General features: G+C 51.1%; 1 protein-coding gene across 1 annotated transcript; it reads left to right on the plus strand.

Moving 5' to 3' along the window:
- The first annotated feature begins 2,399 nt into the window (after positions 1-2,399).
- Positions 2,400-17,735, plus strand: LOC135238551 (ubiquitin-like modifier-activating enzyme 1). Its single transcript, XM_064306566.1, has 24 exons — positions 2,400-2,458; positions 3,546-3,714; positions 4,104-4,238; positions 5,769-5,875; positions 6,588-6,678; positions 6,845-6,977; positions 7,562-7,659; positions 7,798-7,944; positions 8,063-8,239; positions 8,868-8,975; positions 9,145-9,225; positions 9,645-9,797; positions 10,623-10,788; positions 11,030-11,226; positions 11,340-11,404; positions 12,569-12,764; positions 13,157-13,231; positions 13,387-13,576; positions 14,581-14,669; positions 14,772-14,864; positions 14,951-15,142; positions 15,232-15,333; positions 16,221-16,321; positions 16,557-17,735. The coding sequence occupies exons 1-24, from the start codon at positions 2,403-2,405 to the stop codon at positions 16,690-16,692; spliced, it is 3,057 nt and encodes a 1,018-aa protein (XP_064162636.1). The 5' UTR covers positions 2,400-2,402; the 3' UTR covers positions 16,693-17,735.
- Positions 17,736-18,459: the final 724 nt, after the last annotated feature.

An 18,459-nucleotide genomic window follows, 5' to 3' on the forward strand; every position in this document is an offset into this window, starting at 1 on the left:
TATGTTCTAAATTAAAATAGATTTAATAAAACACATTGGTAAAGAAGCAGGTGTTGCTGTTTTTCCTTTTTTTTTCTTTTGGCTCAAAAAACAAATACAAACAGGTTTCAAAAATCGTGGTTTGAACAAAACCATGAATCTGGAGAACCAGGGACGGAGTGTAGCACAGTGGGTAAGGAACTGGGCTTGTAACCGAAAGGTCGCAGGTGCGATTCCCGGGTAAGGACACTGCCGTTGTACCCTTGAGCAAGGTACTTAAGGTGCTTCAGTATATATCCAGCTGTATAAATGGATACAATGTAAAATGCTATGTAAAAGTTGTGTAAGTCGCTCTGGATAAGAGCGTCTGCTAAATGCCTGTAATGTAATGTAATTACACCCCACGCATACACACAAATGGCAACACAGGGAAGCATGCTTCCTACTGGCTCACTGGCACCATTTCCAGGTTGTCTGCTATCCAAGTATAAGTCTGCTTTGTGTCAGTTCTAACCAAGCCCAGCCCTTCTTTGCGTCCGGCTGGCCAAGACCAGTTCTGCCTATCTTCAGTATCAATCCAGCCCAGGCCGCTTCGCTTCAGTGCTAGCCAACCCCTTTCCTGCTTATCTTCAGTGCTAACCAAGCCTAGCCCTGTGTAACTTCAGTAATGAAGTTTGACCCTTGCATTCAGCCAGGCAGTGGGAGTTTGTTACAGGGTGGTGTGACTGCAGCTGTAACCTAAGAGTGGGACTGAGCGATCAGGCACCTGTGGCAGTCAGCAGCCCCACCCCTCCCTCTCCTGAGATCTTGTGTTTGGCTCATTTGCATATGGCGACCTTCTCTGGTGCATGCCACTGCTGAGGTATTTGGGGAGCATGGGGTTCAGGCAGGTGGGGTTACTGACACACATCTTTAGGGTACTGGATTCATTTTAAGGTTGTCACGATATCTCATAAAATCGTATGTCAAGATATTTGAAGAATTGTGTATGAGCTTAGCTGCAGTATTAAAAATATATTATTATATCCTTGGGCAGTTCATACCTGAGAGCAGGGAGAGCAGGTCCTGGGGCAGTTCATACCTGAGAGCAGGTCCTGGGGCAGTTTGTACCTGAGAGCAGGTCCTGGGGCAGTTTGTACCTGAGAGCAGGGAGAGCAGGTCCTGGGGCAGTTCATACCTGAGAGCAGGTCCTGGGGCAGTTTGTACCTGAGAGCAGGTCCTGGGGCAGTTTGTACCTGAGAGCAGGTCCTGGGGCAGTTTGTGCCTGAGAGCAGGGAGAGCAGGTCCTGGGGCAGTTTGTACCTGAGAGCAGGGAGAGCAGGTCCTGGGGCAGTTTGTACCTGAGAGCAGGTCCTGGGGCAGTTTGTGCCTGAGAGCAGGGAGAGCAGGTCCTGGGGCAATTTGTACCTGAGAGCAGGTCCTGGGGCAGTTTGTACCTGAGAGCAGGGAGAGCAGGTCCTGGGGCAGTTTGTACCTGAGAGCAGGGAGAGCAGGTCCTGGGGCAGTTTGTACCTGAGAGCAGGGAGAACAGGTCCTGGGGCAGTTTGTCTGCAAGCAGTCCTGGCAGTTTGATTGGAGCAGCCTGGGGCAGTTGTCCTGTGAGCATTCAGTTTGTGCTGAGAGCAGGAGAGCAGGTCCTGGCTGTCCTGAAGCAGAGACAGTCCTGGCAGTTTTCCTAGAAGCAGGTCCTGGCAGTTGTACCTAAGAGAGAGCAGCCTGGCAGTGTCTGGCAGAGAGCGTCCCTCCTAAGCAGTCCTGCAGTTGTAGCTGAGAGCAGGGAAAGCCTGGGCCATTGTCTAACAGTTGAGATTTGACGGCGAGAGGCCATACCTAAAACAGTCCGAGCTGTGTTTCCCCAGACTTTGATCAGGCTCAGACCCTGTCTTCATTCCAAGAACAGCCTCACAGTATACGTGTGTTAGATGAGGACTTGGGGAGAGTTCTGTAACCATGCTGCTACTCTCAACAGGTCTGCAGAACCAGACTGGCAAAGCCTCCCTCCAACGTGGTGGTGACCTGATAAAATGTGGCTCTTTTCAATTAAGAGGCCAGGTACTAAAATACTGTGGTTAGACACTGGCTGTAAGAAACGCGCTGTCTATCAAGCACGGTTCAGTTCCTACTCTGTGCCACTGCCAAACCTCCCAAGATTTTCACTGATAACCTGCCTCCTTTTCAACATTATCACGATGGCACCCCCTTGCTCATTCAACATTTTTAACTGTTCCGATAATTTTTTGCACGTCCAAATGTAAAAATTTTTTTGTGGGGCCGTATTTTTCTTGACGCGTGTGTGTTGGGCAGTGTTTTGCTTGGTGTGTGTGTAGGTGTACGTGCATACGTGCATACGTGCTCAGGTACTGGAGCTGGCTGTTTTTGTGTGTGGTTCTGTGCTTGACTTGATGTGGTGTCTTTCCCAGGGCATGGCTAAGAATGGCAGTGAAGTGGAGATCGATGAAGGCCTGTACTCCAGACAGCTGTGAGTTTTATTTTTATCCATCTGTTCATTATCAGTTACTGCTCTGCCTCCACCCCTTTATATTTCAGTGACCTGCAGTGTCTGGTACAGCTAAAGCTAGCACTAGTGTTGCACAGACAGACTATTATAAAATGCCATGGTATATCATAGCTAATCAACTAGAGCATCTAGGTTGGCGGTGTCTATCAATTTTTTAAAACCAATTTGTGCAAGCCCCAGTGGCTAGGATGCTGGCACTGGACTGATATTGCTCAACTCAGACATTGGTGTTCCTGCAGCTAAGCTATAATTCTATGTTCTGGGTTTATTATTCGACTGTCTACAGCAACTGTGCCAAATATGGAGTTTCTAAGTGTCACCTTTGTCGTGTAGTTCAGCCATTTAATAAGTTCATGAATATTGTTTCACCACCACAAATTAATATTCCTTCATTGCAAAAAGATAAAGCCAACAAACTCAAAGGTATGCTTATACAGTAGTGAAAAACACTGCTCACTGAATAGCAAAATAAGAGGAATTCTTGTGTAATCACACCACATCGTTCTATCAATATCTGCGACTAAATATGGAATAACTGTATAACAAGAGGAGATGAGCCAAGTTGGGCTGAATGGCCTGTTCTCATCATAACTTATGTTCTTATGTTGGAAAATTGACCTTTCTTCCTCATATTTTTCTGATTATTTTCAAATACATTGATTTCAATCAAATTTTTCCTCAAGTGTAACTTATTTTAGGTAAAATAGTGAAAAATGCTTGGGTCGCTGTCATTTTGGCCTCCTCTGTAACAGCCTGTAGGTGTTTGTCTGTGCTAATGCATTACCTGATCCAGTAGGTGCTGGGCTGTACTCATGCAACACCGGTCTAGCTCCCAGGATAGGCACCCAATGAAAGGATGCATATTTCACACTGCTGCAGGGCGTAACGAACCACGCAGCGTTTAAAGCACAGCGTAACGTAGCGCTGCGCCGCTGGTGAGGCCGTATCCCAGCGACAGCCCGCCGCCGCTGCGTGTCGTTCGTGCGCCTGCACGCGGAGCCCTGTGTCAGCTCTGACCCAGCGCCCCTCTCTCCTCCGCCTCCTGCAGCTACGTGCTTGGGCACGATGCCATGAAGCGCATGCAGTGCTCCAACGTGCTCATCTCCGGCCTGCGGGGGCTGGGTGTGGAGATTGCCAAAAATGTCATCCTGGGCGGAGTCAAGAGTGTCACCCTGCACGACCAGGGCCCTGCCGAGTGGAGGGATCTTTCTTCTCAGGTATGTAATTAATCAGTTAGAAACTGCCATTAATTTGCTTTTCTCACAGGCTAATTGGCTTTCATTAGTCTGCTGTCCTTACAGGTGTAAGCTTACGTATGTCTCTACCAGTAAATAATTAGCTTTCCTTTATTAGTTCTTTTCACAGGGGTGCTTTAATTACTCTAAGAAGTTAAGGTACTTCAGCACTGTCAGGTGGGGGGGGAGGGGGAGGGTGGTGCAGAGAGGCAGGCTCCCAAAACCCATGTTCTGATTGGACTGCAGCTGCGAGCTGCAGCCATTGCCCTTTCCCTGCTGTCGGCCACCTCTCTCCCGTCTCTGAGCCCGCTCTGTGCCCGTCTCTGTGCCCGCTCTGTGCCCGTCTCTGAGCCCGCTCTGTGCCCTCGCAGTTTTACCTCCGCGAGGGGGACCTGGGGAAGAACCGTGCCGAGGTGAGCCAGGCCCGCCTGGCGGAGCTGAACAGCTACGTGCCCGTGGTGGCGTACACCGGCCTTCTCTCCGGGGACTACCTCGCCCAGTTCCAGGTGAGGCCCGCTCCGTTTGCCTCGTGCGCTGGCGTCCTTTTAAACGCACGCCAGCAGCCGTGACCTGTGTGTGTGTCCTACATGTAATCGTGCTGATGCTCGTGCACTGTGTGCGTTTGTGTTCATTTGATCATGGTGTTCATGCCTTATGTGTGTTTTGTGTGATCATGCCGTCATCACCAGCATCCCTGCTTCATGCGTGCTGGTGTTCATGGTACCGTGCCGACAGTCATGCTTTGTACGGGTTGGTGTTTGTGTGGTAATGCAGATGTTTGTGCCTTGTGTGTGTGTTCATGCAGTCATGCTAATGTTCGTGCCACTTGGCAGAGCGCGGAAGCGTGCTGTGGCTGTAAGCTGAGAGGCACATTGCACCAGATCAGAAATGACATACGCAAGCACAGGGTGACCTTTATACACGCAGCACATGCTTGAAATGTGCGCACAGATCAGGCGCGCAGACACACGCGCAGACACACGCGCAGAAGCAGCATGTACACGACACACCAGTCTGTTTGATTGTAATCATGCGTTGGTAGTGAGAATGCTGCAGCATTGTCCTGGTTGTGTGTAAGAAGTTTGTGGTCTGCGCGGGTGGTGTGTATTTGTGTGTGTGTGTGTGGTTTGTACAGGTGGTGTGTAAATGCTGTGTGTGTGGTCTGCAAGTGGTGGTGTGTAAATACTGTTTGTGTGGTCTACGTAGGTGGTGGTGTATAAATGCTTTGTGTGTGTGGTCTGAATGCTGTGTGTGTGGTCTGCGCAGGTGGTGATGTATAAATGTTGTGTGTGTGTAGTGTGATAATGCTATGTTTGTGGTCTGCGCAGGTGGTGATGTATAAATGTTGTGTGTGTGCAGTGTGATAATGCTGTGTGTGTGGTCTGTGCAGGTGGTGGTGTGTAAATGCTGTGTGTGTGGTCTGTGCAGGTGGTGGTGTGTAAATGCTGTGTGTGTGGTCTGTGCAGGTGGTGGTGTGTAAATGCTGTGTGTGTAGTGTGATAATGCTGTGTGTGTGGTCTGTGCAGGTGGTGGTGTGTAAATGCAGTGTGTGTGTGTGTGGTCTGTGCAGGTGGTGGTGTGTAAATGCTGTGTGTGTGGTCTGTGCAGGTGGTGGTGTGTAAATGCTGTGTTGTGGTCTGTGCAGTGGTGGTGTGTAATGCGGTGTGTGTGTGTAATGTGCGTGGTGTGTGTGTAATGCTGTGTGTGTGTGGTCTGTGCAGGTGGTGGTGTGTAAATGCTGTGTGTGTGTGGTCTGTGCAGGTGGTGGTGTGTAAATGCGTGTGTGTGTGTGTGGTCTGTGCAGGTGGTGGTGTGTAAATGCTGTGTGTGTGTGGTCTGTGCAGGTGGTGGTGTGTAAATGCTGTGTGTGTGGTCTGTGCAGGTGGTGGTGTGTAAATGCTGTGTGTGTGTGGTCTGTGCAGGTGGTGGTGTGTAAATGCTGTGTGTGTGGTCTGTGCAGGTGGTGGTGTGTAAATGCTGTGTGTGTGGTCTGTGCAGGTGGTGGTGTGTAAATACTGTGTGTGTGGTCTGTGCAGGTGGTGGTCCTGACCTGCTCCAGTCTGGATGAGCAGAGGCGTATTGGGGAGCTATGCCACAGCAAGGGAATCAAACTCATCATCGCCGACACGCGCGGCCTGTTTGGGTAAAATGCCTCGCACCTCGCCCACACCTCTCACAGGCCTGTAACAAACCGTACGCACCTCTCCCACACCTCACGCTCCTGTCCCATGCTTGGGTTGTGCCAATCAACGATACATTGAGGAATCATGATTTATCATGAGGGGTTGGCGAGATCTGTTCCTAGATAGGGGCTAGTTTTTATTTTTATTTTGTTAGATTCCTGGAGGAGTGTGTTCCGGCTGATTAGTGCTTTGTGTTATCAGTGAAATCTGATTAGGTGTTGAAAGGTGAAAGGTAAGGCTCTTCTACCACATTCCAGTTTGTGGATGGGCTCTTAGGTCTGGTGCGGAATCCTAACTGCGCCTGTGCAATGTGACGCGTTAATCGGATGCAGCGTCACTCGGTGGTGTGTTCGTTTGTGCGCCAGCGACCCCTTCTGGTCAGTTGAGGGATCAGCCTGCTCCAGCTGTGCATGAAGTGTCCTCTGACAGAGCAACTGCACAGGTCTTTGGAGCCAGAAGATGCGGCAGCCGACCAGCAGCATGCTGTGCAGGGGGAGTCCAGGCTGATAGCCAGACACAGAGGGGCACTCCAAAATGGCCGAAAAGGGAGGGAAATGGACAAACTGGTTTTAAGTGAGCGTGAAAGCGGGAGCTCCTCTTTTGGAGTATATGCTCAGCAGCTGTGGTTCATTTGTTTTTGCGCTGTTAAAGTCTTTCTCTCTCTGCTTGCAGTCAGCTGTTCTGTGATTTCGGGGAGGACATGCTGGTTTTCGACACCAACGGGGAGCAGCCCCTCAGTACCATGGTCTCCATGGTAACAAAGGTGGGTTCGTGGTTGGGGATGTGGGATACTGAGGGGCTGCTTCACAGGCGCTGCCTGCCTGCCTCAGCTGCTCCATAGCACATTTACCTGGGGTGAACGGGGGGGTACGTGAGGGCAGCACGCTGTGCTGACCTTGGGCCTCGCTCGCCCACTCTCCCTCCCTCAGGACAGTCAAGGTGTGGTGACGTGTTTGGACGAGGCTCGGCATGGCTTTGAAAGTGGCGATTATGTCACATTCACAGAGGTGCAGGGAATGACTGAGCTCAACAGCGCCAAGCCTATGGAGATTAAAACCCTGGGTATGACCCGTGCGCGCACACACTCTGTCTCTCTCTCACACACACACACACACACACGCACACACACACTCTCACATGCACTCTCACACACACACGCACGCGCACACACTGTCTCTCTCTCTCTCTCTCTCTCACACAAATACACACACACACGCATACGCACACACACTCTCAAGCACACGCACACACACGCACACACTCTCTCACACACATACGCATACACACACACTCACGCTCTCTCTCACACACACACACACATGCACACTCTCACATGCACTCACACACACACGCATACGCACACACTCTCTCTCTCACACACACACACACTCTCACATGCACTCTCACACACACACGCACGCGCACACACTCACGCTCTCTCTCTCACACACGCATACGCACACACTCACACACACTCTCACGCGCATACGCACACACACTCTCACACGTGCATATGCGCACACACACGCATACGTGCACACACTCTCACACGTGCATACGAACACTCACACACGCACATTGCTACAGACGCACAAACACCACTGAGACACGCACATGAACACACCATCTCTGACTTCTGTTCGCAGGACCCTACACCTTCAGCATCTGTGACACCACCTCCTTCTCCGACTACATCCGAGGCGGTATCGTCTCTCAGGTCAAGATGCCCAAGAGGATCTCCTTTGTAAGTGTGTGTGTGTGTGTGTGTGTGTGTGTGTGTGTGTGTGTGTGCATGTGCGATACTGAGTGCGTGCTTGTGTTTATGTTGTGGTTATGATGTGGTAATTGTGACATCAGGCCTCTCTTCCTGCTTCCTGTGCAGAAATCTCTGTCAGCCTCGATGGCAGATCCAGAGTTTGTGCTGACGGACTTCGCTAAATTTGACCGGCCAGGCCAGCTGCACCTGGGCTTCCAGGCCCTCCATGCCTTCCAGAAGAAGCACAGCCGTCTGCCCAAACCCTGGAACCAGGTACAGACCCCCCCCCTCCCCAAACCCTGGAACCAGGTACAGACCCCCTCCCAACAAACCCTGGAACCCCAGGTGATCTCTCAGACCCAAACATGTGCTGCAATGCTCTCTGTCCCAGGCAGATGCAGAGGAGCTGGTGCTCCTGACTAAGGAGCTGAACGAGAGCCAGTCTGGGGCTGCCAAGCAGGAGCAGCTGGATGAGGGGGTCCTACGGAAGCTGGCCTACGTTTCGGCGGGAGACCTGGCCCCCGTCAATGCCTTTATTGGGGGCCTTGCGGCACAGGAGGTCATGAAGGTACAGAACCCCCAAAAGCCCTTCAGCAGCACCTCCAAAAAGCCCTGTTCCTACCCCAATACCTGCACTCAAAGCCTGTCCATCACCCAAAACCCTGCACCTCCAAAAAGCCCTGTTCCATCACCCCAAAACCTGCACCTCCAAAAGCCCGTCCATCCCCCAAACCTGCACCTCCAAAAAGCCCTGTTCAACACCCAAACCTGCACCCAAAGCCCAACACCAAACCCTGCACCTCCAAAAAGCCCTGTTCCATCACCCCCAAAAACCCTGCACCTCCAAAAAGCCCTGTTTCAACACCCTAAAAACCCTGCACCTCCAAAAAGCCCTGTTCCATCCCCCACCAAAAACCCTGCAGCAGCACCACCAGAACCATGCTGCAGCACACCAAAAACATTCAGCACTTCCCCCTGAAAGCAGTGCTTGTGCTGCCAGTTAGTCAGCTGATGCTTTCCTCTTCCTGTGAACAGTGAGGCCGTAGCTACGTAGCGCTTGATCCTGACGCACCCGTTTAGACCCTTCCGCTCACAGCGTGTCTCTCTGGCTGCATGAGCTCCAACTGTACAGCCTGCAGCTTGTGAAATGCGCAGTGTGCGCGTGTATTGAGCGCGCTCCTCCGTTTCCCCTGCAGGCCTGCACAGGGAAGTTCATGCCCATGATGCAGTGGCTGTATTTCGATGCTCTGGAGTGCCTGCCAGATGGGGAGGGGCCCCTACCCACAGAGGAGGAGTGTGCACCTGTGAGTGACGGTCTATCTCTCTCTATCTCTATCTCTCTCACTTCCTGTCGTTGGTTTGTGTGGGGAACAAACCCTCTCCCTTCATTTGCTAACATCGCGAGTAGTATTGGCAGTGTGCAGCGCTGCCCTCTGCTGGCTGTCTGTATTAACACATCGTTTCTCTTTCCAGAGGAGCTGTCGCTATGATGGACAGATAGCTGTGTTCGGCTCCAAGCTGCAGGAGGAACTGGCCAAACGGAGATACTTCCTGGTAAGGGCAGAGAGCTTTATCTCTTTCTCTGTCCCCCTGCTCTCTCTCCTTCCCCTCCATTCCTCCCTTCCTCTCTCACCCACTCCTTACTCGCTGGCTCTAATGCTGGTGGCGTTCAGCTCTGATTGGTATTATGTAAATCTTGAGCGTTTTTGTTGATGTTTTTGGTCCAGTGCCATCACTTGGGTAAGGCTGAGAGTAATCAGCTCATGGCTCAAATGTCCTACCAGCTAAAATATAATTACGACAGAACGTCTGTTCATATGCATCTGTGGCAAAAGAAAACGAGATATTTATGTTCAGTGGAGCTCAGATGACCATGTGTTGAATCCTAACCATTCCACGTTTGTCAACGCGATGTGGGTGTGTTGGCGTTAGGCGGAACCACGATTAAACATTCCTGCACCCCTCCTCCACAGGTGGGTGCGGGCGCCATTGGCTGCGAGCTGCTGAAGAACTTTGCCATGATTGGCTTGGCCTGCGGGGAGGGCGAGGTCATCGTCACCGACATGGACACCATCGAGAAGTCCAACCTCAACCGCCAGTTCCTGTTCCGGCCTGGTGACGTGTCGGTGAGGGCCACGCACCGCGACAGTGCCTTTACCAACCCCGTGACCATGTCCCCCCCCCCCACCCTTACACATAGTGACTGTGTGTCAACCGCCTCCATGCCCAGTGACCGTTTTAGCACACTCTGACCATGACTCAACCACCACCACAGACAGCGTCATGCTGTGTTGTGAAGAAGACCGACTGGAGGCGGTTTCTTCTTCAAAACAAAGCACGGATTTTCTGTGAAATGTGTGCCATTTTAACTTCATTTCTAGTTGTGAGTGAGTGCGTGCGTGTGTGTGTGTGTGTGTGGGTGGTGTGTGTGTGTGCCGTGTGTGTGTGTGTGTGTGCATGCTGTGTGTGTGTGTGGGTATTGCGTGCGTGCGTGTGTGTGTGTGCGTGTGTGTGGTTGTGCATGCTGTGTGTGTGTGTGTGTATTCGTGCGGCGTGTGTGTGTGCGGTGGTGGTGTGTGCGCGTGCGTGTGTGTGTGTGTGCCTGTGTGTGTGTGCGCGTGCGTGTGTGTGTGTGTGCATGCGTGTGTGTGTGTGTGTGTATGTGCGTGCGTGCGTGTGTGTGTGCGCGTGCGTGTGTGTGTGTGCGCGTGCGTGTGTGTGTGTGTGCATGCCTGTGTGTGTGTGTGGGTATGTATATATGTGTATACATCTCTGTGTGTATGATGTGATTTAATCAGCAGCCCAACCCTTACCCCTCCCAAGGGTGCGTTCAGATGCTTCAGCTGAACTTCTAAGGAGCGCTCAGGCCTCGTTGAGTGAGCGTCCGGCCTGGGCCCGCCTGAAGGGGGCGCTGCTGACCGCTTTCCCCGCTCTCTCCTCTCTGAGCTCAGAAGATGAAGAGCGAGACGGCGGCGGCGGCGGTCAGGCAGATGAACCCGTCCATCCGGATCAGCAGCCACCAGAACCGCGTGGGGCCCGACACCGAGCGCGTCTACGACGACGACTTCTTCGAGAGCCTGGACGGCGTGGCCAACGCGCTGGACAACGTGGACGCCCGTAAGCGAGAGGCCCCCGCTGCCCTGCAGGGGAGAGAGAAATACACAGTTAACACTGCGTGTGCTCGGGAGAGAGGGATAGAGAGAGAGACACACAGACCGAGAGAGAGGCACAGAGACGGGTGACTCCCACCAAAGTGTACCTGTTATCGTGTTAATAGTTCCCCCACCCGATCCTCCTGACACATTCAGTAGCCCCAGAGTGAAAACCTGAGCTGCTCTCTCTGACCTCCGTGTTTCAGGCATGTATATGGATCGCCGATGTGTGTATTACCGGAAGCCTCTGTTGGAGTCCGGGACGTTGGGGACCAAGGGGAACGTGCAGGTGGTGATCCCGTTCGTGACCGAGTCCTACAGCTCCAGCCAGGACCCCCCTGAAAAGTCCATCCCCATCTGCACCCTCAAGAACTTCCCCAACGCCATCGAGCACACCCTGCAGGTCAGGAGGCCCACTGCCTACTTGCTCTTCCTCAAACGCTTGGTCATAAACCAAAAAGGTCAGTGATTAATGCCTCTCTCTCTCTCTCTCTGTTTCTCTCTCCCTCCCTCCAGTGGGCACGTGATGAGTTTGAAGGCCTTTTCAAGCAGCCAGCTGAGAATGCGATGCAGTACCTCACGTGAGTATAAATGATACTAGAATGCATTCACATACTACCTATTAATCGTAGGATCTCAAGAGGCTTTGTATTGAAGGGCAAGGAACTTCCGTAAACCATGTCCAGTGCACCTGGCCCCGCCCTCCTGCCATACGCAGGGGTTTAGTAGGTGGTTGTCCTACTGCAGATACCCTAAGTTTATGGAATGTAAGTTCATGGAGCAGACTCTGAGGGGTGTGTGTGTGTTTCTGCAGAGACCCTAAGTTCATGGAGCGGGCTCTGAGGGGTGTGTGTGTGTTTCTGCAGAGACCCTAAGTTCATGGAGCAGACTCTGAGGGGTGTGTGTGTGTTTCTGCAGAGACCCTAAGTTCATGGAGCGGACTCTGAGGGGTGTGTGTGTGTTTCTGCAGAGACCCTAAGTTCATGGAGCGGACTCTGAGGGGTGTGTGTGTGTTTCTGCAGAGACCCTAAGTTCATGGAGCAGACTCTGAGGGGTGTGTGTGTGTTTCTGCAGAGACCCTAAGTTCATGGAGCAGACTCTGAGGGGTGTGTGTGTGTTTCTGCAGAGACCCTAAGTTCATGGAGCGGATCTCGAGGGTGTGTGTGTGTTTCTGCAGAACCCTAAGTTCATGGAGCGGACTCTGAGGGGTGTGTGTGTGTTTCTGCAGAGACCCTAAGTTCATGGAGCAGACTCTGAGGGGTGTGTGTGTGTTTCTGCAGAGACCCTAAGTTCATGGAGCGGACTCTGAGGGGTGTGTGTGTGTTTCTGCAGAGACCCTAAGTTCATGGAGCGGACTCTGAGGGGTGTGTGTGTGTTTCTGCAGAGACCCTAAGTTCATGGAGCAGACTCTGAGGGGTGTGTGTGTGTTTCTGCAGAGACCCTAAGTTCATGGAGCGGACTCTGAGGGGTGTGTGTGTGTTTCTGCAGAGACCCTAAGTTCATGGAGCGGACTTGAGGGGTGTGTGTGTGTTTCTGCAGAGACCCTAAGTTCATGGAGCAGACTCTGAGGGGTGTGTGTGTGTTTCTGCAGAGACCCTAAGTTCATGGAGCGGACTCTGAGGGGTGTGTGTGTTTCTGCAGAGACCCTAAGTTCATGGAGCGGACTCTGAGGGGTGTGTGTGTGTTTCTGCAGAGACCCTAAGTTCATGGAGCAGACTCTGAGGGGTGTGTGTGTGTTTCTGCAGAGACCCTAAGTTCATGGAGCGGACTCTGAAGCTGCCGGGGGCGCAGCCGCTGGAGGTTCTGGAGGCGGTGTACCGCAGCCTGGTGGCGGACTGCCCCCACAGCTGGGAGGACTGTGTGACATGGGCCCGTAACCACTGGCAACAGCAGTACAGCAACAACATCCGCCAGCTGCTGCACAACTTCCCCCCGGACCAGGTGAGGCCCCGCTGCCCTGCTGCTGGGGGTGCCTGTGTCCGCTGTGCATCAGTCTGTGTTTCTGTGTCCCAGTAACAGACCGAGGGCGAGCGGTCAACTGACACTCGACAGCGTTTGTCTGGAATTCGTCCAGAATGATCAGGAACTCGGTGGTTTTGAAAACTGCACTTTGGAGGCGTCCTGTGCGGCGTCGAGAGATTTTGGCGATCGCCTCAAAGCGTCATGATCGGGTTTTGTGTAAACGATGCTTTTAGAAACCTTGGAGAAGCATCTTCATGCAGTCAAAATGGCTTGGGTTTAACCGGCAGTTCTTAGGATCGCATGCTTGAATGGGTGGCATTGGTAACCATGGAGACCATTACTGATGTCCCCCTCCTCCTCCCCCCCCCCAGCTCACCAGCTCAGGAGCTCCGTTCTGGTCCGGACCGAAGCGGTGCCCCCACCCACTGGAGTTCAGCACCAGCAATGTGAGTCAACCCAAATCCCTGTCAGAATACTGACCACACCTCAAACTGCGTAGTGGCTCACCCGTCTCACCTGTGCAGACACTGCAGTCGGCTGCGCAGACCATGCATTCGACTGCGCAGACCATGCAGTTGCTCAGCTCTCTCCTCTCTCCCAGGACCTGCATATGGACTACATCCTGGCCGCTGCAAACCTGTTGGCGCAGTCGTACGGTCTGCCCGGCTCTACGGACCGTGCCAGCCTGGCACGGCTGCTCCAGAAGATCACTGTACCCACCTTCACCCCCAGGTCAGGGGTCAAGATCCACGTCTCCGACCAAGAGATGCAGAATTCCCACGCCTCTGTTGGTGAGAGAGAGTATATTACGTTTTTTCTTTTTTTTTTCTCTGTGGGTTAACGAGTTAAGTCAAGTTTATTTAAAGTGCATTATCACCAACATATGTCTCAAAACACCTTACAATAAAACAATTCTTTAAATTAAATAGTATGCATTCTCACACAGAGAAAACACAAATATACACATATATTCACACAGGTCCAAAAGTAAGAAAATAAGAGTAAACTTTGAATGATAAATTCATGACCAAGAGCAGGCAGGCACTTTTGCAAATTGGTGCTGTTCGTGAAGGTGTTAAAACCACCCAACAGTGGTTGGCTATAACAATATGAAAAGGGTTTTTTTATTGTGTTTATTGTGTTGTGCTCCTGATGGGTGTGTGTGCCTGTGTTTCTGAAATGTGTGTGTGCGTGTTTTTATGACATTTGTGTTTCTGGTGTGTATGTGTGTGTATGCGTGTGTGCACTTGTATGTGTGCGTGTGTGTTGTGTTTGTTTCTCACGGGCGTGTGTGTGTACGTGCGTGTGTGTGTGTTTGTTTCTCACGGGCGTGTGTGTGTGTACGTGTGTGTGTGTGTGTGTGTTTGTTTCTCACGGGTGTGTGTGTACGTGTGTGTACATGTGTGTGTGTGTGTTGTTTCTTTCTCACGGGCGTGTGTGTGTGTATGTGCGTGTGGGTGTTGTGTTTGTTTCTCACGGGCGCGTGTGTGTGTGTGTGTTGTGTTTGTTTTTCACGGGTGTGTGTGTACGTGTGTGTACGTGTGTGTGTGTGTGTGTGTGTGTGTGTTTGTTTCTCACGGGCGTGTGTGTGTGTGTGTGTATGTGCGTGTGGGTGTTGTGTTTGTTTCTCACGGGCGCGTGTGTGTGTGTGTGTGTACATGTGTGTGGTAGTGGTGTGTGTGTGTTGTTTTACGGCGCGTGTACGTGTGTGTGTGTGTGTTTGTTTCTCACGGGCGCGTGTACGTGTGTGCGTGTGTGTTTCTTTCTCACGGGCGTGTGTGTTGCTGTCTCTCAGATGACTCCAGACTGGAGGAGCTGAAGGTGGTCCTCCCCAGTGCCGACGCTGTGTCCCAGTTCAAGCTCTGTCCCATTGAGTTTGAGAAGGTGCGTCTCGCCGCTCCTCCGGCTTGGATAGGACAGCCTGAATCAACCTGCATCAAGCCTGAATAAACACCGGCGTTTATACGTTTTACTCTTTAATCCCAGGACGATGACTCAAATTTCCACATGGACTTCATCGTGGCGGCCTCAAACCTGCGAGCGGAGAACTACGACATCCCCCCCGCGGACAGGCACAAGGTCAGGCCGCTCTCTGAGGGTCACGGGTCGCGCCGGCGCCGCGGCTGGGCTTTCATACTCTCCCTCCTGCCTCCCCGCCTCCCCAGAGCAAGCTGATCGCGGGCAAGATCATCCCAGCCATCGCCACGACGACAGCGGCGGTGGTGGGCTTGGTGTGCCTGGAGCTGCTGAAGTTGGTGCAGGGGCACCAGCGGATCGAGTCCTACAAGAACGGCTTCATGAACCTGGCGCTGCCCTTCTTCGCCTTCTCCGAGCCCATCGCCGCTCCCAAACACAAGGTAACCCCAGCGCTCCTCCTCCCAGAGTTCCCGGGGCCTTTGAGCCCTCTGTTTGCCCAGGTTTTGACGTGTGCTGTGTGTGACTGCAGTACTACGATGTGGACTGGAGCCTGTGGGATCGCTTTGAGGTGAAAGGCATGCAGCCCAACGGGGAGGAGATGACCCTCAAACAGTTCCTGGACTACTTTAAGGTGTGTGTGTGTGTGTTCTGTTACAACCCATTGTAAGTTTGAGTTTACATTTGTTTGTGTCTTGTGGGAGTGTCTCAGTTTTTTCCGGTTGCTCATCACATTGGCCATTTCTGTCTCTGGTTATTAGGTTTGAAAAGGTGCGGTTTGCCGTTCACCTGTAGAGTCTCGCTCTTCAGATTTGCTCTGTGCCTCTGGATTGTGATTATTTTGTTGTTTGACCTTATTTTGCTGAACTCCGTCCTTGCCTCGCCCTGGTAGTTAGTTTGCCGAGTGGATTTCGTGTTTCACCTCTATTTCATGACATAACATAATGATGGAAACAGGCCATTCAGCCCAACAACGCTTGCCATTTTCCTACCCCTGAAGTGAACGTGATGCTAACCGTTTACCTACAAACTGGATGGTATCCAGCCCGGTCTTGAAAAAACCCCCAGAGTTTCTGCCTCTACTACTTATCCTGGCAAGCTTTCATCCAATTCAACCTCGATTCTTTCCTTAGCCCTTGTAGTTTGTTTTCCCAGTGGATTTTGTTCCTTTAATCAACATCAACTCTCATCTTGCCCTTCTGTTCGCTTCAGTTAGTCAGGGTGATGCCAGCGGGATTATTTATCCTTCCATCGGGACCCTGCTTTTCTCATTTTTCCTTTATTGTTTCTGAAGGAGACTCTGGGTAGAGTTCTAAATCTGTGTGGTGGTACCTCACATCAAAGTTGACTCAAAGTCTGCCAGTTTTTTTTTTTTTTTTTGCAAAATAGCATTTTTTGAAAACTCTTAAAATGCTGCTTTGTATGATATTTGGTGTGTGTGTATTTGCGTATGTGTTTGTGTATTTGAGTGTTTGTGTGTATTTGCGTGTGGTTTGTGTCTAAGGACTGTCTCTGCTGCAGAATGAACACAAGCTGGAGATCACCATGCTGTCACAGGGTGTGTCTATGCTGTACTCCTTCTTCATGCCTGCTGCCAAACTTAAAGAGAGGCTGCAGCTGCCGTAAGTCCCGCCCCTTTACATTCACATACAACTCACATGCACACACACACGCATATGCACACAGACACGCACGCACACATACACACAGAGGCCTGTAGCAGGCACTCCACTTCAGGAAATGCGTATACATTCATGCATGTATTTCATGGTATGAGAAATGCAACTTGCTTTTACCAATATCCTGTGAGGTAATTGGACACTCCCCTCCCACCCCCTCCCCCTCCCCCATCGCCAGGATGACGGAGATCGTGACGAAGGTCTCTAAGAAGAAGCTGGGGAAGCACGTTCGGGCGCTGGTGTTCGAGTTGTGCTGTAACGACCTGAGCGACGAGGACGTGGAAGTGCCCTACGTCAGATACACCATCCGCTGAGGCTGTGGGCGGGGCCCGGGGGCCAGGGATCGGGATCTGTGGGGAGGAGCTTGTGAGCATGAGGGGGAAAAGATCATGGATGCGTATCTGACAGAGCAGCCAAAAAGTGTCTTGGTGGGAGAAATCAGGTGTGGGAAATGGATAGCTTGAGCCAGTAAATGTATTATTATTTTTTTAAATCAACATTTGTGATTCCCCCCCCTTCCCCATACCTCCACAGCCAATGAAACCATGAGGGTGAGACAGAGGGAATTGGATATTTCATAGTTTCATGTAGGAAAGATGTGTGGGAACCTCTCTGATCAGGTGGATTATGTCTGAGGAGCATGTTCTTCAGACCTTAAACAGTACTGTTTTTTTATTTTATTTACTGTGTAGCTACACTGTAGTATATCACATCATATGCCTACACTCATACATGTTGTGTTCCTTTAACCTACTGTTCTTATTACAGAAGCCGACTCCTGCAAATATCTTTTTCCCTCCTTGCTTTTTTTTTTTGTGGGGATGCATCCATCTGCTTTGGATTTTTGACCCTCCCTCACCCAAATGAAAATGTTGCAGATTTATGACCGCACCAAAAAATGTATGCTGTGGAAGACGTATTTAAAAATAAATAATAATGAAATGGAGCACATGCGTACTGCGGTCCGATTTTTATTCCTGAATTATTGCCATGGGAGCCGATATGGAAGGAACCGTAGGTGTCTGGTGCATTGAGGGTGCTCTGCCCGCCACACCCCTGCACACCTGCAGGTGGCGCTCTTGTTGGCTTTGTGAATGTTACTTTTCCTGGCTTTGGCTGGGACCCGTGCCCCATTATTTGCTTTTGTCTTGTTTTTATGCTTTTTATTTTTTGGGGGTGATGGGTGGGGTGAGTGAACCTTGTAGAACATGATCTCTGTATTCTTTCTACTTTGTTTAAAACTAAAAAAAATAATTAAAAAAATACAGTAAAAAAAAAAAAAAATAGAAAAACGGTTAAGGATATTCTGTAATGGGAGCACTTAGTGTGATCATGAATAAAGCTGTTAAAGACTTGAGCTGTGCGTGTGTGCATTTCATTATTTTCAGTATTTCATGTTCGGACACGATGTGCATGTCTGGCCCAGTGAATTTGGAAGGTTTTGGCCCAGGAATGGCTCACCCAACCTAATGTCCAGGTTTTCAGAACGTTTCCTGAACGTTACGGTAAACGTTTGCAGCACCTAATTTGTAAACCAACAGCCCCTACTTGGGACAAATCCATGAAGTCACCGAAGTTGAGACCTAAATGTTGTGGCAAGATTGCATCACCAGGCATAATGCAAATACAGCTAAGATCCCTGTTTGGTCTTTTAAAATTTTTTTTAGGCCTGTGAGCATCAGAGGCCTGCCCCATAATTGCTACAGCGACCAACATCTCCCCATTATAACATTGATACTCTGGATCTGATCAAGACTGGGGCGGAGGAAGCAGCTCGTCAGAGCTGGAATAGTTGCTGACGGGGTGTTTGCTGCTACTGTGAAAGTGCCCGAAGAGTTTTTTTAAGCTGGGTGGTAGAAGGTATTTGAAAAAATGTACAGATATTACCCAAAAGATGCTGTTTTTTTAACCAACCGGTGAACTTACAGTCCCCTTGGTTCTCCATGATCAGGCTTTGGGACCCCAGCAGGCCCTGTGGCTGCCCATGATCAGACTTTGGGACCCCAGCAGACCCTGTGGCTGCCCATGATCAGGCTTTGGGACCCCAGCAGGCCCTGTGGCTGCCTATGATCAGATTTTGG

This window comes from Anguilla rostrata, chromosome 13, assembly GCF_018555375.3.
Source record: "Anguilla rostrata isolate EN2019 chromosome 13, ASM1855537v3, whole genome shotgun sequence".
Lineage (NCBI taxonomy): Eukaryota > Metazoa > Chordata > Actinopteri > Anguilliformes > Anguillidae > Anguilla > Anguilla rostrata.

What these genes read in the sequence shown, in the direction of transcription:
- LOC135238551 (XM_064306566.1), top strand. Translation starts at nt 2,403, where the DNA reads ATGGCTAAGAATGGCAGTGAAGTGGAGATCGATGAAGGCCTGTACTCC. An exon ending in TATGGAGATTAAAACCCTGG is followed by an intron (nt 6,978 to 7,561) that starts GTATGACCCGTG and finishes TTCTGTTCGCAG; the next exon opens with GACCCTACACCTTCAGCATC. An exon ending in GCTGGACAACGTGGACGCCC is followed by an intron (nt 10,789 to 11,029) that starts GTAAGCGAGAGG and finishes TCCGTGTTTCAG; the next exon opens with GCATGTATATGGATCGCCGA.